This window comes from Rhyacophila brunnea, unplaced genomic scaffold (genome assembly GCF_057557595.1).
Source record: "Rhyacophila brunnea isolate RB1 unplaced genomic scaffold, BYU_Rbru_1.0 scaffold_13, whole genome shotgun sequence".
NCBI classification, from domain to species: Eukaryota; Metazoa; Arthropoda; class Insecta; order Trichoptera; family Rhyacophilidae; genus Rhyacophila; species Rhyacophila brunnea.
In genome coordinates, this window is record NW_028232785.1 from 29,632,664 (window position 1) to 29,654,303 (window position 21,640).

The window sequence follows — 21,640 nt, forward strand, 5'->3', positions numbered from 1 at the left end:
AATCCTAGAAGCTTACTCGCACGTAGAGCCGTAGAAGATATATGCAAGTGAAAAGATAATAAAGAATCAAAAATTTTCCCATGATCTTTCGCCTCAGATTGAGGCTTTAATGAACTTTTTGACATAATATAATTAGGTATATTTAATCGGGGTTCTCGACCTAGAAAAAGTAATACAAAAACATTTGTCAGTATTAAATTCTAATTTATTCTTTATTGACCAACTTTCAAGTGAACAGAGATTTCGCTGTAATATCTCAATTATCTCAATATTTGTCAATTGTCAATAACAATATTTGTCGGAGGATTTATAACATTAATCGTTGTATTTTCATCCATTTCCTGAATATTCTCAGCTATTAGACTGCCATTTTCAGAAATATCATTTTTAACTGAACAATAATTATTTTGACATATTTTGACGTTAGAATAAGAATGGTAATGCTCATAAAACTAGCACTAATACCTGCATTCATAATAAAATTTGTTTGACCATTTCCATTACCTACTACAGGGTTTCCCAAACTTTTTCTGCAATGGAACACTTCGCAAACCTGTCAATTTTGGCAACTGTCGTTAAACTGACAAGACGTCAACCGGTCATGTAAAAACAATATACCCCATATTTTTCGTGCGCACAGTGTAAGGATGGTCCTCCGCCTGTACCTAGATCATGGCCCCCTCATCCTGAAACGGACCCCCAGGCTAGGATCTTTGGCGGGCCCCCTACTTATCGCGAAGGTTAAAGGCAATGTGATGATCTACAGTTGCATATTCCAAATGGTGTTCGAGGTAAAATTAATAGTATTTTTAGCAATTTTTTGTATTTTTAATACACCCACTTTTATGTTGATATGCACAATTATAGACTTGTCAAATATCGACAATAATCAAATATTGTATGGCAAAACCACATAATTTTATTAAATGTAAGTATGCTTGAAGTGAAACAGCGCAGGCGACATTTTTTGACTATTAGTGCATGTTTGTGATGTGTATTTATCTCACTTGGCTGGTCGATATCTCACGCCGGACCCCCCGTAAGCCCAGGCTCCCAGGCTAGAGCCCTGTCAGCCCTCCCCCCCTTCCTTGTGAGGGCCATGACCTAGATACTTGACGTCATAAACATCAGTGGAGATTGATCATCACTCGCCTTTCAATATGAAGTAGATTCTTTACTTATTTTAGTTTTACCTATTTTACTTCTACTTAGTAGAAGATCTTTAAATGTGGTGCAGTGTATAAAACCTTTCCAAATTGTCGCGGAACACCTATTCAGATTCAGCGGAACACTGGTGTTCCGCGGAACATAGTTTGGGAAATCCTGACCTACTAGATGACTTCGTCTTGACATTTTGTATATATTCACAAATAAGCTTTGTAACATACAGATAATATACTTCCTAGGTATGTTAATAAACAGGTCAAACCTCACGACAATTCGATCAACTGTCACTTTACTCACATGAGTATCTGAAGTGAAGTTCGCGAGTTACCTGTTATTACATAAAAATAAAATGTGGTAAGAGCTTATTCAACATAAATATCAGGGAGATACAACATTTTGACACAATATAAAAAGTTACATTTTAGAAGAAAGAGTTGAATCAAACGCTCGGTTTGTTTGTCGTGATGGGCATTTATTACACAATAAGGTAACAGAGATATGGGGTAAAATTGCACTGGTATAATACAAGTCATATTATAGTAGTGGCACATCAAATATTTATTAAAAGGTTCTTATTCTTATAAAAATTATACAACAAACTAAACCTATGCGCTATTGTCAATATAGGGCTCTGCTTGGGACTACTGGGGTAAAGGTGCCCAGTATGACAACCGCTGGTTGAACCTGTAGGGTCTTGGCTACGCAAAAACACTTCTTTACCGTCAAATATGCCTTCCACTAGGGACGGTGAGTCCTTCTGGTGTTCTATGGGGTGATTGTATGAAAAATAATTACCTCGTCATGGTAAACGCAGATGGCAGTAATATCTTCTAATTAACTTGTTTTATTATAAAATGAGAGTTAAAGAGCCGTGAAAGGCTTTCTAACCGTGCGGGTGTGGTTGTATTGGTGATTAAGCCAACCTGGGACAAACAGAGCCCTATATCTTCCTATATTTGACACAATATTGTACAACAAAACTTACAAATTAGTGACCAATTTCATTCATTGCAAGACCCTTTTGCGAGCTGGAGGAGAGGTGCAGTTCGTCAAAGATCGGTTCAATGTCAATAATTATTTATTAAAACTAAATTGCACAGGTGCACTCATGAAACGGACAAAAATTAAAAAGGAAGAATAAATATTATTTAATTCGAAACACAGAAGCGAAATCTACTATATAGGATTGCGTCCTTGATAAATATAACTCTATCGGGTTTTTGCAGATGGCAGTGTGGTTTTTAGATCAATAGCGCATAATTCAAAGATGCTACAATAGAATTAAAAGAGGTAGCACAATATAAAACATTATAATATTACAGGTCTTGATCCTAGATAACGCTAACAGGGTAATCTTATTTTTAAACACATACATAATAATTTATAATAAATACAGTAACATCAAGAATTAGTTAGAATTACTTTATTGCGACGTTCGATGAAGTTTTAGAGAAAGTTGCTGTCATAGTGAGGTTACTTTAAAAATAATCGCGAGATATCTATGGTACAATGACGATGATTGAGGGTTGTTAATACTATTTCGATTGAACAGGGAACATACAAAGAAATGAGGAGGGAATAATTATGATTAAAAAAATTAAGAACAATGAAATAATTAAATGGAATTGAAGTAGTACAATAATGATAAATACACAGAGTACTTACGGTTTTGTAGGGCGGAGCTGCTTGCCTCGAAATCTTCAGATGAAGGCGCTGTGGTGGACCAGGTCTGGTCTGGAGATCATCGAGGGAGAAAAGAGAGCTTCCTTTACTTGCGCAAGGTTATTTAAAGTAGCGATTTCGAAACTGGGAGGCGCGAAAAGCTTAACACAATTAACGTAGCCATAGGTTTGCAGTGTGCAAATGCATAGTTTATTTGCTGCCGCTAGTTAACTTAACTGAACACCCATGGTGGCCGCGCGTCTTAAGCGTTGGACTATAACGCCGTGGGTCCCAGGTTCGAATCCTGGGTCTGGCAAGTACACATATTGTTTTTCAATTTGTGTGTGTCAGGGTATGGACCTAATAGGTTGAGCAAGTGACTGACATCCATTTCTCTTAAAAAACAAAATCTGTCAAATATACAAACCTCTACTCTGTGAAGGCACATATGATCCTATTAGGATCAAACATAGTCGAAAGAAAAGAAAGTTATAAACTACATAAAAAACAGTCCTATAAAAGGTTGTTTGCAAACCTGTCTAAAAATATAGAGACTAATTTTGTAATACCTTACTTATATGCTATTATGAAGCACGCTGGCTATCTCGTGAAAAAATGAAATTAAAGGGTCAAATCATAATGTTGAAATTTGAGGCAAATTTGTTTAGGAACCATAATTTTGTTGTTAAACTTGTCTATTTGGTTGAAATTTTAAAAAAACTGAGTGAATAAATCAATGCAAGGACCACTAATGCATTCACTGATTTAAAAAGAGAAAGTGAAGGCAATCATAAAAAATGGAGCTTTACAAATCAAAATTACAAAAAAATAAGTTTGCTTGAAGCAAACAAAAATCTATTTACTGAGTTCTTGGTAAGATTGCTAATGCACTTCACATTATTTTAGTAATAGTAAATGATGATTGATATATTATATACATAATTAATGATAACTGCCGTGCAATTTAGGAAACTGGAAAGGATTGACTCACAGAACAGATAATAAATAGAATACCAATAGGCTATATTCAATACGCGGCATGGTGAGCAGGCTTTTGAATGTGTGAGTGTCTTACGAAAATGAAGCACGCATTATGCACGTGCAATAGTGTGTGTAATACACCAACATTAAATGAGCGTAAATGCATAAACCGAGAGCAGTTTTCAGTATTCGGCGTCAAACGTATTCTAGACACGTGTGTAAGTTTAACCCGGATTCATCCTCACTCGAGTCGGTTACCTGCTATCGCCTTACCCGTTGTGTATTTCAGTTCCCATTATTTCTGAGTTCCCTGGATTGACTACTATTAAAATTGATTATGCTAATAAACAAGCACATTCATCACATGAAAAACAAATTTATTTAAGAATGAATCTAATATAAGTAGGTAGTAAAACCTGGTTTATGTTTTCCCTTTCATTTTTGTATTTGTACATTGTTGACTATTTAAAAAGATGATTTAATGATATAAAGGGGGGGCGTAAGCTTGGAAACTACTGATTTAAAGCCTGCTCGGCACCCCTGTTGTGGAAGGGGTATTTGTTTGGCTGCCCGTGGGGTCACTACTCGCCGCCAGGGGTGGATGTCGACGGCTTTTATTTCGGCCTGGGATTAGGAAGGAGTTTTAGATCAGCCGGAGGTACTTTGGGAGGTCCTCTAGGGCAGTGCTCCGCAACCTTTTCTCACCCATGGCACACCAAAGGTATTCCCAGAATTCCGCGGCACACCACAGGTAAAACAATTTATACATCATAATATGGACCCCACATGCTAAAGCGAGCCCCCTACCTATTGCTAAGGTTAAAGACAGTGTGATACTCTAAAGTAGATGGTGTTTTTCAAATAGTATTCGAGGTCAAATTAATGGTATTCATTGTATGTTTAGCTAATTTTTGTATTTTTTAATACAAACACTCCCCAATCGGATATTTAAAAATATTAGTATCAGTGTAGTAATATAGTGCCGCAGGCGACTTTTTTTTAACCACTAGAGAAAAATTGTAATTTGTGTTTATCTCACTTATCTGGTTGATCTGCTACGCCCCCCCCCTGAGCCTGGTCCCCCAGACTAGAGCTCTGACGAAAGAGAAACCCTAAGTTCTTCATCACTTGTCAAGTATGACTGCTTATCATTTTTAATTATAGCTTGAGTTGAGAAAAGTTGCTCACATAGGTATATGTCGTATAAAATGGGAGCTGAACTGCGATAGCCTTGTCGGAAATCCGAGGATATTCTTTATTAACCGAAATTCAGAAAATATCCAATGGAACATCGACGAAATTCATTTTTAGCGTCACGTCGTTCCTCAATTCAACAAAATTCCTCACGAATATAATTATAGTGCTTCTATAGAATTTCCGGCATTAGTTGCAAAAGGGTTTCGAATCCAGTCGTATTGATTGTATGAAAGTAATGATGAAATTTCTTTTGCAGCAAAGTTATAAGTTTTTGGGCCGGACCCAAAATTCATTGCTTGTTTTCAATGGTAGTGAATTTATTTAATATCCCTATGGTAGTGAAGGATATCAATATATTTTCATTCTCACCTTGCATTTTTTTTTATTAATTTTATTCAGGTGCTCAAATATATTACCAGCCATGCACGCAAATTTGGCCATTAAGTAAGTATTGTATAATATACAAAATTATTTGCATTTTTTGACATAATGCGCTGCGGCACACCTAGCATCGTCTCGCGGCACACCGGTTGCGGAGCACTGCTCTAGGGTGTTGTCCTCCTGGTTTTACTGGTTTTGGAGTCGTGTCTTTGGCCATCATCCTCCTAGGCATAGGTGTTGGAGGCCTTCTTAGGGTTGTCGGTGCGGCAGATTTTTGAGGTTGCTGGCCAGCTTCGCAACTACTCGCCGCGAGGTGGCGCTGGGATGACCGTTATCGTAGTCCGTCGACTGCGGCGAGAATGTTTGTTATTCTTATAGATGCCGGCGTATAATTGGTGAATCACACAGGTGTAAAATTAGTTAGTGGAACGGTGAGATCCCCGGGGTTCCAGCGGCTAGCTCAGGAGTCCATCGAACCCCGGATTCACAAAAAAGAAATTCAAACGGTTGGAGTGTAAATAAAACACAGTCCTTCGTGCTCGTAACGTGATATTGTTTATATTTTACATTTTCTTAATTTTTAGTTTTACAAATTATATTTGGGATTTTTACAGTTGTAGTCGTCAGGTCCGTACCTATCGGAAAGGGGACGCTTACTAATTACTTTTTTCTTTTTAAATTTCGCGTACCGACGCCGTTCCAGCAAAAAGGATTCTCGTGATTGGCCAAATTTTATCGCGTGATCTTTGATTCGGCGAATCACGAGCCTGACCCTGGCGCCGGCGCGCGAGGATTTCATGCACAATGCGCGGCAAAATTTATTATATTTAAATCCTTATATTTAGTCTTAAAATTATCGCTTTCATCCATCATCATTTATACTTTTTAAATTAAATAGAAATACTTACGTGGTTGAGCAAGGAATCAGATTAGATGTTTTATGAAGCCGTTTCTAGAGGTCAGGGTTACGTTTCGACTTAAGCTACTAAATGATTATTTTACACCGGGAGAAGCCCGCCTGTAACAGGGGTGTATCAATTCGCCCCATCTGGATTAAAGTCGAAAGGTACGCCCTGATCTCATCGGCCACCCATCCAATTCCTTGTTCATCCGTTAAGTACATGGCATGATAAACAGTTTATAAAAGAATTCAACTACAATCTAACTATTCTAACATAAAACTCTATACTTTAGCTCTATTTTTATTATTTTCTATATTTATTTTGGATTATTATTTTCAGCTCAAAGCAATGCTTTCGCGATACCTTTGAATAGGTCAGAGTTTGATTTAATTTCAGTGTAGTACATTTATTTTGTGTTACTTTGTTTTAATTAGGTTTTCTTGTTATTTTATTCGTTTTTATTAGTCAGCGGAGGGGTCGCGAAGCTGCAGTCTTTGACTCTCGCGCTTTCCAATCTTTCTTTTGCATTCCTAGGGGCTACATTTGTAGACGTTTGGCCCTCGTTCGGAATTATTATTTCGTGTTACGTTTTTCTTCTTCTGGTGCAATAGGACCGTACCTTGTTTGGCGTCGTCTGCCTTTGCAACCAGGGCGTGGTAGTGGCGTTACTATTGAGCCAGGCTCGTTCCGAGCAGCGGATATCTTCCTGTGGAAAGTTTTCCACTGATCTGCTGGTCTCTGGAGTATCACCTCATAGATGGACAGGTACTGTGTCTCCATCTGTTCCTATTACTGCGGGCAAGGCATCGTATAGCGGTACAACGGCCAGGCTCGTTGACGGCGGCACGGCTCTCCCACAGGTAATAGGATGGATGTTTACAATAAGTATCCTTTTCCCTTTCCCTTTTTTTCTTTGATGGTTACACTTCGGAGGTACCTCTTGTTGTTTCACGATATCTTTCAGGCGTCACGTCCCTAGTCTCTCCATGAACCTGCGCGAGAAAGGAGAGTGCGCACTCTCCACACCATCAAGCTTTGGTATCATGAATTTTCGGCTACGCTGCCTTTGGATGCGCTTACTTCGAGAGGTGGCTCCCTTTGTGCTTCCAAATTGTCTTCATCTGTATTTATTCTTTCTCTTTCTTTAGTAATTTATTCGTTCATTAGACTTCCTGTACTTTAAATTTATTCGAGTTTACTTTATTAATTGCTCCTACCCCATACATTAAATAGCTACTAATTTTATATAAAATCTTCCCATTGTACTTATGGTACTTACTATCACATTTAATATTTTACCCTAATACCCATAATTATTTTGCAACATTGTATTGACTGTATAAATCACATTGATATTAAAAATTGAAATATTCCACCCTCTCATTATATTTATTTCTGGATCAGTACACTTAAAACTGTGTAGTTAACTTTATTTTTAGTGAAACCCATTTTATTTAAAAAAAAATTGTTGTTTCGTTTTACGCGCCCGACATCCTATTCCAAAGGCGCGCCGCGCCGATTTACGGTGCCTCTCACGTTTTATTATTATTATTATTTTTTTTATTATTGAAACCCCGTTGAGAAATTTACGGCTTATTGACTCATTTTTTTTTTTTTTTTTTATCACAAGCATACAATCTCTACTTTCATCCTTTTATACCTAATTTTAACTTATTATTAAAATTTAACATAACAACTAACACTTTGTCGAGTGACGCCTTATTATTCCCGTTCCGTTTTCGCTGTGTTAAATTTACGATTGGTAATTTGTAAAGAAATAATAGGGACGGTAGTGTACTATTTTCCTCGTTTCTCTTTGGATTCAAATTATTAACACGGCGTAACTTTGAAACAGGTTTCGCGCTACTGTAGAATATCGTCTTTCCCGTTTATAAAATTGTTTGCGATTTTCAATGTTAATGTTTTCGAATTCATTCATATTTACTTTATTTGAACGGAAAGAATTGGCGTCACTTTGCGGAGCGTTATTTTTAAAACTAGAATGTACATTTTTCTTACTAACGAACTTAAGATTATAGGGCTCAGAAAGTGGGTCCTTAATTAACTTTTTATCCGTAATTAGAAGAATTTCCGGATATTTACGATTATTATCTTCACTTTTAACTACACTGTTTACACTGAAACTTCCAACAGCAACTCGGCGTTCACCCTTGACTAGAGGGTTGGCGACTGGTCCTGCTTCATCTCCTCGTGGTCGAGCCTGCGCCCGTACAGCTTCTTCGATTCATCTCAGCTTGCGCGCCTTCTCAGCCCTCTTGTGAGGCTCCCTAGCCTCGCGTTTCCTTTTTCTCTCCTCACCGAACATCCCGTGGTCGACTAGGGTACACATGTTAGTGATACCCTAGGAAAATCGGCATTTTGCTCGCCGTTTTTCGTCGTGAGTGGGCCGTGGCCTCTACGAGCCCTCCTCGCTGGATACCGTCGATGATGTGTCTGGTCTCCATAGGTGGGATTTGTGCAGCCATTCGTCGTACTGGAGACGCGCTGGTGCTACGGTCTCCAGCACGACGCTAGGCGCGGTCAGCTCCGTATGTGGACTGTCTTCGAACACCAGAGGGCCCTCCCGGTTTGATGTTGGAGACAGCACTTCTTCTTCGATAAGGGTTACGTCGGAGTCCGCTTTTTAGTTAACCATTTCTTGGTTGTTCCGGCTCCTGGATCGTAAACTTTTATTTAGCGTTCGCGGGCGTAAATTTTATTTCGCGGGTTCGGAAGAATCCATGCGATTCTTCGAGCTTCACGTTGCCAAGGGCGCCATTGAGATCCCCGGGGGTCCAGCGGCTAGCTCGGGAGTCCATCGAACCCCGGATTCACAAAAAAGAAATTCAAACGGTTGGAGTGTAAATAAAACACAGTCCTTCGTGCTCGTAACGTGATATTGTTTATATTTTACATTTTCTTAATTTTTAGTTTTACAAATTATATTTGGGATTTTTACAGTTGTAGTCGTCAGGTCCGTACCTATCGGAAAGGGGACGCTTACTAATTACTTTTTTCTTTTTAAATTTCGCGTACCGACGCCGTTCCAGCAAAAAGGATTCTCGTGATTGGCCAAATTTTATCGCGTGATCTTTGATTCGGCGAATCACGAGCCTGACCCTGGCGCCGGCGCGCGAGGATTTCATGCACAATGCGCGGCAAAATTTATTATATTTAAATCCTTATATTTAGTCTTAAAATTATCGCTTTCATCCATCATCATTTATACTTTTTAAATTAAATAGAAATACTTACGTGGTTGAGCAAGGAATCAGATTAGATGTTTTATGAAGCCGTTTCTAGAGGTCAGGGTTACGTTTCGACTTAAGCTACTAAATGATTATTTTACACCGGGAGAAGCCCGCCTGTAACAGGGGTGTATCAACGGGTATAACATAAATTACATTGTAGTTCTGGCACATCAAATATTTATTTAAAAAAAAGTTCTTATTCGTATAAAAATTATACAATAATCTAATGCTATTCGATATCATCAATATAGGGCTCTGCTCGGGAGTACTGGGCCAAAGGTGCCCAGTATGACAACCGCTGGTTGAACCTGTAGGGGCTTGGCTACACGATACCACTTCTTAACCCTCGAATATGCCTTCCATCAGGGATGGTGAGTCCTTCTGGTGTTCTGGGAGGTGTTAGTATGAAAAAAATTACCTCGTGGTAAACACAGATGGCAGTAATATTTTCTAATAAACTTATTTTAACTCAAAACGAGAATTAAGAAGCCGTGAAAGTATTTCTAGCCGGGCGGGTGTGGTTGTATTGGTGATCAAGCCAACCTGGGACAAACGGAGCCATATATCTCTCTATATTTGATGCAATATTGTGCAATATAACTTACAAATTAGTGAACGATTTCATTCGTTGAAATACCCTTTTGCGGGTGGGAAGGGAGGCACAGTTCCTCAGGGATCAGTTAAATATCAATTATTTATTTATTAAAATTAATTTATACAGGTGCAATTAAGAAATGGTTGAAAATTAAAAGGAAGATTAAATATTATTCAGATCGAAACAGAAACGAAATCGGCTGTATAGGATTGCGTCCTAGATAAATACGAATCTATCTGGTTTTTGCAGATGGCAATGCGCTTGGTAGATGAATAGCGCCAAGTTCGAATCGGCTGAACACGACACAATAGAATTTAATACAGTTTATTTAATTTAAACATTAATTAATACATTATAGCACAATATTTTTGGAAGTTGTCACCTTGGATGATTGTCGTCAGCTCCAACTTCATATAGATAATATATTAGATTGGGGCAGGCATAACAAACTAGAATTCAGTATTGATAAATGCAATCTTTTGTCGTTTAGCAGAGCCTCAAAAGTGTTGTTTTTCCAATACTCGATGCATGGCAGAGTTCTGTCACGAATATCATCTGTAAAGGATCTTGGCATTACGTTTGAGAATAAACTGACATTTATTAGCCTTAAAGTTACCATTTGTAACAAGGTGCTTTAAAATGTTGGGCTTCGTCATGCGTACTTCCCGGGTCTTTTCGGATGTTACGGTATTAAAACTTTTATTTAATTCTTTAGTTTGAAGCAGACTTAAGAGTGGGTCTTTTGTTTGGGCACCGCATCAGTTGAAGTATGGCCTTATGGTGGAGAGGGTTCAGAAGAAATTCTTGAGACTTCTTTACTTGAGGTTGTATGGATACTATCCGTGGCTTTATCCAACTGACTTTCTCTTAGGCATGCTTACATACTGCAGTCTGCAATTTAGAAGAAATCTTTGTTTAGCTACGTATTTTTGTCGACTTATACGAGGTATAAATGAGAACTTTTCTGGGAAGTGTTGACCTGTGTGTCCCTGATAACTATCTTAGAAACAGAGACCATCAGTTGTTTATTCTCCCAAGGTGCAGAACCAATCTGCCACTGGTAATGCCAATTGGAAAGGCGATAACTATGTTCGACGAAATTGCTTCGGGTGTCGATATATTCCACCTACATGAGGATATGAGTATAGGTGGACGTTGTTTTATAAATTCTTAAAATAGGGTCTGCTTAACTCATCCGGTGTACTTCCTTGTACCTATCTAATTTGTATTTTTTGTATTTACACATTTCTACTGTTTAATAACATACTTTTTTTTTTTTATTAATTTCCGAAGTCTCAATTGAGTCTTATTTAGCTTTACTTTTTAACATACACTATTAATACATATTATTACAATAATTACTCATGCAATTATTACAATACAAATTTACAGGAGAGGAAAAAAGAGAAAAAGAACAAAAACAGTTTAACCTTGTAGGCCACACTCACTCAGAAACATTTGGACACACTGGAACGCCTTGATATTCGGCCGAGCCAAAAATATCGTTAGATCCAGTGGCAATTGGTACTTTTGTTTACTTAAATCTTTAAGAAGCCGCTGTCTTTGGGTATCATACAGATTTTAATAACATACTATCTATCTCTTTTTTTATGTAATACTGTTTTATATTTCTTTGTTTCTAAATGTCATGTTGTGAACGTCTTAAACTTATAATTTGTAATGTCCGCAATATGTTAAAAAATAAATAAATTGAAATTGAATAAAACATAATATTACAGATCGTAATTATATATACCGCTAAACGGGTAATCTTAATTTTAAACACATAAATAGAAATTCATAATAAAAACAATAACGTCGAGAATTAGGTTACTTTTAAAAATAATTGCGAGATATCTATTATCACCGGCCTTCTTCGCGCTTAGGCGGAGATGGCAGACCGTGATAATGTCGTGGCCAAATAAGCGGGTGTAGGGGACAGAAACGCACGGTGTATGCTGTTGATGCTAGTTTATTTTATCGTAGTTAGTTATTTGCAGGGCATTTTAATATTCTGTCATGGTTAATGGCGATTTGGCGGGCTGCGGACGATTTTGAAAGTCGGATCTGAGGAGAAGCGGGATCCGCTCGGCCGAGGGTTGCGAGAACCGCGAAGAGTGGACGTAGGCTGTGGTGTTATGGGAAAGTTGATGGTTCGGTCCGTCCTTTGAGGTGGTCTCCTGTGGGAGACCTTCATCCGGTATTACTATTGTACAATGGCGATGACTGGGGGTTGTTAATCGATTGAACGGGAAACACAAAGAAATGAGGGGGTAATGATCAAAATAAAAAGATAATACAAACAATGAAATAACTAAATGGAACCGAAGTAGGCACAATAATGTGGTTCTAGTTTAATCAGAATAGTTTTAATATTAACCATGGGGTCACAATGCAGTGCAATGATTTGAAAGTTATAGCAAAGTTGGATAAGTTGGCTCGAAAATAAATGGAGAAATGGGAGATAAATTGTACAGAACAAAAAAAAAGAAAGAACGATAATAAAGACACAGGGTAGGTACTCAAAGTTTGTATGGCGGACTGATTGCTTCGAGGCCTTCAGATGAATGTGCTGCAGGGGACCGGGTGTGGTCCGTAGATCATCGGGGGAGAAAAGAGACCTCCTCTTCGTTTCAGTCTATTTAAAACCCGCGTGGCTTTCTTTTTTGTGGGTGGGGGTCGCGTCGGTGCCCGTGAGTTTTCTATTCGCCGCTAGAGACGGGTTATATCTCGGATTAGGGTTGTGGGTTGGTTTTAGGTCTGCTGTTGGTATTTTGATGGGTCCTCTCAGGTGTCGCCTCCATGGTTCTTCAGGCTTTGGGGTCGTACCTTTCGCCGTTATCATCTTTGGCTTGGTGTCAGGGGTCCTCGGAGAGTCGTCGGTAGGGCAGTTTTTAAGCTGCTGTTTAGGTTTGCCGCTAGCGGTCGCGAGGCGGCGTTAGGATGACTGTTTTCGTGATTTACGTGAAAGTTTGATATTTTTTAAAGATGCCGGCGTAATTATGATTGCCTGTTAGCCATAACATTAATTCGTTAATTGTTTAAGTCCATTGAGGTGAACATTCGGGCGGAGGTATAAAATTTGTTGGTTCAAGGGGGCCGGTTTATCTCTCGGGTACGTACGTCCATTCTGCAGCAGGTGCTTTATATTTCGCCTTGCATAACATGGCAGGTATGTTTGTGTTTAGTATGCGTTGGCCTTGAGACGCTCTCGTTGCGTCGATCTCTCTAAACAACCGTTATGACCGTACTCTGTTGGCCCAGACTTCCGTATCGCTGCTGGGGTCGTACGTTTTGATTTGGTTATACCTAATACATATTATTATATACTAGATACGTGTATTAGAGACGTCATTTATTAAAGGCTTGTATTGTAACCAATATTTATTTGTTTAACTTTTAGGCCACGGGAGCTGGATCGCCAGTTCATCCTTAAGCTACAACAGACGATTCATCCATATCTCAAGTAACTATGCCACCTCCCACGACAATAATCGAACCAAACATAATAAAACCACTAGTGAGCATTAGCTTTTGCAATGAACACACAAACCCGCTCACTGATAAAACTGAAGAGATTAAAGAACCTGTTAATAATGACACTATTTCATCGAATAAAGTCAGTGGAAATGAGACGGAAAATGCTGTTCCAAGTGATTTTAAATTATGCCCGGTGAAATTAAAAACTGTCGTGAAAATGTGTACTAAGTCTCGCCCGAGCTCCAGTGTAGAACCAAGTGCCAATATTGCAATTGAACCGCAAACCAGTGACAATGTGGTTTCATGTAGCGACCATAGTGTTAAAACACAAACTAATATAAGTGTCCAACCAATTAGTACGGAACCATATCATATTAATGTTGAACAGCTTGATAAAACGCCGAATCAAGCCGTAGCAGTTATAGATACTCTTGAACAAGTTTCGAGGGATTTCATTTCAAATGACGAACACTCCCTGTTTACTTGCAGTGGCGCCTGGCCCACAAATACTCCTTCGCATGAAAAGAACGAAACTGTCACATGTTCAAATGTGAAGCGGTCATCCCAGTCGCCACAAACGGAAGAAGCCAAGTACACGTGCATTCTTCGTTCACCAAATAAAGACTCACTCTCTATGGTATCTCCCAAAAAGCGCAGTTTTGACACAGTGTCAAGTAGCAAATTGTTGAACCCTATGAGATCAGTGTTACGCGAGAAGTGTGTTAGAGATACATACAAAAGTCCAGATATATATAGACGCGACGATCAAAAATCGTCCAACAACTCAAAACGATCGCCAAGTCCAGAGAAATCTAGAATATACAACGAGCCGAAGAATGTGGCGACGGATTTAAAAAAAGGACAGTACAAAAATGACAATGATAACCTCAGAAGGGATTCTGACTGTGCACCTCCTTCGTCGAAGTACGACCTGATTGAAAACACGAGAAAGTTTAGTAAGATGTACGACAAAGGCAGCCTGAGCAAACGTGACATAGTGAAAGACAAATCTAAAACGATTAAATCGTTGGAAATTAGTAGGCTGAATGAACTAAAAAATAAGTTGGTTCGACAGCTGCAAGAAGAGAATATATTCGACGATTTGACGGATTCAATTGACAAAGAAAAGAAAGAGAAAGAAGACGGCGAAATAAGTGAAAGTGGTGAAGAAGCAAAGAAACATATCGAAATTTTGTGTAGTAATTTATCAGAAATCTTCGATAAAGATGGTAAAAAAAATGTTATAGATGTCAGAAACAAAACAAACATTAAGGATTTAGTATCGGAATCTCTTAATAAGTATAACCAGCTAAAAGCTAAAATTGCCGCAACTAATGTATCACTAACAGCTGATGATCTCCCAATGGCTATTGTAAATAAAATGGTTCCTAAAAAAACTCATGAAGAAGTAATTTTAGGCAATGACATAAAGTTAAATATTGACTCTAATGAAAAAAAGCTTTCTGTGGAATCTTCAAATAAAGACATAAAAGCTGTTTTGGGATCTGGTACACCACCGCCAAGCTCTGAAGACGACATTTCACAGGCACTCAGCATCGAGATAAAGAAAGCAAAAGTTGACTCCAATATATTTGCGGTTTCAAAAAGTACGGACAAATCTAAGCTGTTAGCAAAAAAAAATGATTCTATAAAGAATGACAATTTTCATTCAAACATTGAACAAAAGTCGAAACGAATAAGCTTAGAAAAGTGCAAGGGAAAAAGAAATACTATGTCTTCTGTAAATTCTCAACTCTCTAACGAAAATATACATACTACAGACTTGACTAGAAAATATAAGGACCACAAAAGATTTGTCAGATCTCTACTCACGCCAAAAGAAAGAGCACGATTCACATCAATTATAGACAGCACTGTAGAAGAAACTATAGGCGATTTTGATGACGTCCCAAAATCTCAGGACGTCGACCATCGAGAACGTATGCTTCCAACAGTTATCATGACAGAAAACTTGACAAACCACAGTATACCCGAGTCAGCAGATTCTAACAGCAGTTTCTTGTGTGATGGACGTGCATCTCCTATAGAAACGGTGTCAATTTACGAATCTCTCGTTACCGGTCCCGGTAAGACAACCATCACTAAACAAATATCTACTCACAGAGTTGGTGAAAAAGACACGCTACGTTCTGACAATAGTAGTGTAACATCCCCTTGGGCTACTCCGACTCATGGGGCATATGATATAGTACACAACAAGACCAACGTGTATCCTGGCAAACCAGGACTACCCACTAGTACTATTGGCTCAAATCTAACTGGAGGCAAACTAGATGTGGTGCTATCTATAACACCTTTAACAAAACCACATATACCGTTGACAACTATAGATGTATCAGACGCCAGACAGGGCGGCTGTACTCCGATGCGAGAATATATAAACCGTAGCACGAGTCCAATCATGCATAACAGTGGGAATGACGTTAGGTGTTATAATAGTGGAAATGTGAAAGATCTATCTACCAGTATTCCATCGGTACTGAATTCTAAAGTTACAAATCCGATGTTGGATAGTCTTAATAGTCCTGTTTATGGGGGAAATTATGTTTCTGCTAGACCTGCAACAATGCATATACGCGATCCGAGAAGGATAAATGCAGTGGGATCTTTACAACAGTCTCCCAGTATATCAGGACCTGTAGATACCGGTCAATTAGTGCAAAGAGCATACATGGGTAATGTCCAAGTCGGAATAAATTACAATGATATGGGACGTGAAAAAGAAACCAGTATAAACCACGATATAATGTTTAATAGAATTAATCTAGACCCAAACCAGGGTAGAATGGTAATAAATGAGCCTAATATGGTGTCGGTGCCTTTTGTGGATTTGTCAAGAAGTCAGATACTAGGATGGTCGCTAAATCGTGAACCTGCTGTTGGTCCAGATGGAAGAATGTTCAACTGCGAGCGCAACGTAGATATGAATTCCACACAACCTATTTCATATAACTATGGCACACAAATTGCTCCCGGCGTAATGGACTCTCAACACGGATTTTATAACCAAAATTTGAACCCTTTCAATACTAGACAATTCTCGGATAATTCCTATGCGGGACGCAATCGCGAATCTTGCTATGGTAATTTTGACGAGCGTAATATGAACCAGAGATCGGTTGGAAATAGTTTCTGTCAAATGCGTAGTAGTAGTAGAGTGGATGACACACCGACCCACCAAACCGAGGCGCACTACAATCAATCGCAACAAACTGTTGACAGATACGCACCGATTATCACTAAGCAGAATCCCAAAGATCAAAGAAATAGGCACGGTCGTTCTAAGACTGATGGTCGTGAAAGAAGAGACCGTACTGAAAATCGAGACACTATCAAAATTAATCCCACCGATTCTAAAGAGTCGGATAAAAAGAATAACGATATACATCCCGATTCTCGTCGGCTCAGTGATCCGAATAATAGAAACAAAAATGAATACCAGCGCAGTAAGCATTCTCGAGATGATAAATCATCCCGCTATAAATCGTCACTGTCCTCTAACATTAATGATAAAAAGAAATATGATAATTCAGAAAGAAGAAGTTTCTCGTCTTCTAGATTATCTCTTGATAGTCAGTCGATCAAGTTTAAAATACCAAAAATTAGTAAGCCTACTATTGAAGTCATTGAAATTAATGATGAAGACCAAAACCTGAAAGTATCTGTGGATAAGGTTTGTGAGAAGCCGACGCCTACTTTACCGGGTATTCAGTTGCATTCAAAAGAGATCGAAAATACTCAAACTACTTCCGATATCGAAGTTATCGGGTGTGGTGGCAAAGAAACCTATCCCCTTATTGACGATAAAATAAACACACATAAAATATCTGAAATACTACACAGTGGAGATATACGCGGAGATACCGCCAAAAAAGTGTCTCAAGAACATGACGAAAGTTGTATTGAGAGCATTCAACAAATCGAACTTGATTCATCTTCCAATTATTTAACTGAAAAGCTACCGGAAGTTAACGTAAGGGGATGCAGTGGGGAATTGAACAAAAACGAAACACCGTGCCGTATCAAGCCCATTGATGCGGAATTAGACGCAGATACGAGAAGGCTACCCGTAAAGTCGGATGATGCGAAATTGGACGACAGCCCGACACCGTTACCAACAATGTCGGATGATGCGAAATTGAATGAAAATCCAACACCACTGCCAATTAAGTCGGGTGATGGGAAATCTCTCAATTTTGAAGACATGATCAGAAGTTTAGCAACTGTTTTACAAGACGAATCCACAAAGCTTCAATTGTTAGATGTAATAAACTCAAAAGGCGGTGATGGTTCAACAGATTTTGCTAGTATGTTTGATGAAATTAAACAATTCAAGAAAGATGATGTGACTCCTGAAAGTAGTGAAAAGAACGAAATGTTACCTCTGCCTTCTGCCCAGGAAAACACCAGTAATGGAAAATCAAGCACAAGCGATGTCTCTAAAAATTTCAATGTAGAATCAAGTCCATCGCTTCAATCTGACCTTTCAATAAATGAACCTGAAGAGAGTATTGAAACAATAGTCGCCCACTCATCAAACCAAATATCTACCATAACAACCAAGAAATATATTAAAGAATTGACCATGCTCCAAGAATATTTGAAGGATATGTTTATTAGCCAGGGTGTAAAGGATGCTGAATATTTAGGTTCCAGAATTGGCAGACTAATTTTTGAAACGGGAAAAGAAAAAAACGTTGAAGAAGTTGGGAAACGAAAAAGACAACTGCCGACTGCTGAAAAGAGTGGATCTGTTATACCTAAGAGAGCTTGCAAAAAACTCGGTTCAGCTTACGATGCTGTCAACAATTTGAAAGAGAATGTTTCCCCCCCTGTTTATCTTGAAGAATTAGTTACAACCAATAAGACATCGCTTACTGCAAGTGACCATTCCAAAACGCAGCGTCTTGAGATTTACGATAACGACGAAAATAGCAAAAACATCGATACATTTAAAACATCTGTTTCGCCCGTGAAACATAAAAACTTGTCAGTTTCAGCATCATCGCCCATTACATCCCCTGTACATGCTGATAGTCCCGAGAAAATATTGGACAAATCGTTCGACATAAAATCTTATCACTTCATTTCCAGTTCATCTAAGTATTCCTGCGCGATCTGTCAAAAGTATAATGGACTTTATATTGTGGCCCATTTTAAAAATTTTCATCCACATTCTGAAGTTATGATATCCAGATTACATCCTGAATTCGCAGGACTGGCTATAACTGAATCGTTTGAAACAAAACAAGACAAAATTAAAGCGCCAGCTGGTGGGCTTTTCAAATACCAGTGCCGATTTTGCCAACGCCTGTTCACGAATGTTACCACGAAGACGTTTTTCTCTCATATAACCAGATGTCACACGGGAGAATACGAGGCAAAATGTAATATATGCAGTCGAGAAAACGATTTGAAAATGATACACGTTTGTAGTAGTTTCAGAAATTTGCCTCCAGGTTTGAATTCTGATGACGTTTTCGGGTATATATGCGGGCTGTGCAATTATACTCAGGTTTCAGAGCAAAATATTAAAAATCACATCTCTTCTAATCATTTCGAAGAGCAATGTGACATCATCAAAATAAACTTATCTAACCACATATTTGATAATACTGATGCGGTAATTAATGATGTTGACGTTCCGAATAAAATTTTAATTAGTTCTAAGATACCGAAGTCAGACGTTCAGGGTACGGTCAGTGTTACCCCGAGAAAAAGAAAAATACTTTCGCCACACCAAGATGCGAAGAATAAAAAAATCGCGTTGGACCACTCGATGGATATTCAGTCACAGCCGTTTGTAATGGTATTGCGACCAAAAAAAACTCACGCGAAATCTCCTTCTATTCTAGACGAATCGACCAAATCCGTCCTTAAAGAGTTGAAAAATGTTGAAGTTAAACATGAAATAGTGACTCTTTCAAATAAAGATATGGCGAACGATGAATGTTTGGTCGATAAAGATATCGTCATGAAGACAGAAGCAACAGAATTGCCACTTGGAATGCGTTTGGGTTGTGATAGTGATTGTATGCAGAGATGTTTTGTGGATATAGGCGACCTGCAATTTAACCGATGCGAGAATGGCAACGTGCACTACGTTTGCTCTACCGGAGCCTGCAAATTCGACACCACGTTCTTCCTATTAATTACCAATCATATTAAGTCTATTCACGCAGACGACGTGTGGGATGAATTCTGCAAAGTGTGCGGCTTCCAAATTATCATCACCCGTAGAAAGAACAATGCGCGTCCTACATATTTGTATGCTCTCGACCATATTGTGGCGCATATGAATGTCGACTTTAATGAGACGACTAAAAAGGAGCCCGTTTTAGAAGCCGAAGACAAACTGTCACCGGAGTTACAACCCATGACTATTGGTGACCCTTTAACTAATAAGTCGACAATAGCTGTTAAAAATACTGCAGCAACTGAACCAGAATCTTCACCCGATTGCGCGCTATCGCAGCATTGTATAGAAGACGTCGTAAGCCTTAATCCTGATTCACCCAGTACGAGTGAACCCCGTTTGCCTGAGACGTCTAAAATGGAGGTCCTTAAGTACACGCCGACTGTGTTGTCGAAGCCGATAACTGTTGTCATATCGAAACAGTCGTCGGGTGGAGCGAGTCAAAAAATATCACTTTTAAAAGATGTTCACCTTTCGGACCATATCGCAAATGACGGATTCTACAACTGCGCCGATGATGGGTGTTCCTACTCGTCCAAAGACGTATTAAAATACATCAACCACATCGACGATCATCACAAACTATCGGATCAACAGAACGAGTGTTCGATGGCTGCGAGTTCTGGCTCCGACTTGCTGACACATATAGAGCACAGCGCTAAACCGGCGAACAGCGCACAGGACTCCGATGATGTTGAGGTAGATGCGGTTGCCTCTATTGTGTCTTGCCCCTCTCCGGTGGACCTGCAGGCGAAGAGGATGGGGCAGTTCGATGGCATGCTACCGAAAGACAGCGTATTTCCACTTTATAAATGCACTGCAGGTGAGACACCTTTCTTTTATAACTGTCTTATTATCATTGTTTCCAATAAAAAATTGCAAAACGCAGCAAACTTACATGATTACTATAGTTATTTTTAATGTACATTCGGCAGACCATTACCGTTATAAAGGCTAACCTACCATACGTCCCAGTTTTACCGGAATTTTCCCGGTTTCACACATTGGTCCCGGCCGTTTTGGCATTTTGTCCCGGCTGTTCCGCGTATGAATGATTGGCAATAAGAAATTTTCTTGGTTCACCGTAGTAGCGTATATTATGTGATGAGTAGGGCCCGGATTTATATGCTGGTGCATGTTTTGTTAGGGTGTATTCACAGCTATTAGAGGTGCACAGAAATCCATTTTGAAACACAGAATCCAAAAATAAAATTTTATTGTGCATATAAATGCATTTTTGAGACGTTAGAACATATTTCAAACATTAGTGCATAATTCATGAATAAATGCATATTTTAGGGTTTTTGCATTTATCATATATTTTCAATATAATGATTATTAGTCACCTAGTGAGTCTCCCGGCGAACAAACGTGTTGGTTATTTTAATTGTGTCACCTAGTGATTTTGCAAGATGGCGGATGTTTCTTCAGTATGACAAACGTCAAACACCGTATATTTTGATGTTATGAATAATGACGCATGGGATGAGACATTTATGCACCCAACAAGTTCGACTTTGAGACTTTCAAAATTATAAACTTCAATTCTCTGTGAGAAGTGGCTTTCTGGTTAGTTTTGAGAGTGACATCGTTGTTGACTTAAGCGCTCCCAAATGTCAAATGAATTTGTACCTAAGCACGTAGCGTGCAATGTGGCAGTAGTGATTTTAGTAGACAAGCATAGCACCTAGCTCAGCACTAGCGAAGCACCTACTTATGTGGCCTTAGCCTAATAGTTTTCTGACAAGTCATGCTGGAAGGTAGGATGTCCAATTCCGACATACATAAGTAGGTACTATGGTAAAAA

General features: G+C 38.8%; 2 protein-coding genes across 2 annotated transcripts in view; one reads left to right on the top strand and one right to left on the bottom strand.

Moving 5' to 3' along the window:
• Positions 1–21,640, bottom strand: part of LOC147077210 (uncharacterized) — a 332,131-nt gene that overhangs the window by 143,702 nt on the left and 166,789 nt on the right. The gene's annotated exons all lie outside the window — the stretch shown is intronic.
• LOC147077216 (uncharacterized) overlaps positions 1–21,640 on the top strand; it is a 34,882-nt gene that overhangs the window by 3,187 nt on the left and 10,055 nt on the right. The window contains exon 2 of the mRNA XM_085940740.1: positions 13,540–20,656. Within this exon, the coding sequence (XP_085796866.1) occupies positions 13,609–20,656 (7,048 nt within the window). The 5' untranslated portion in view covers positions 13,540–13,608. The remainder of the gene's footprint in view (positions 1–13,539; positions 20,657–21,640) is intronic.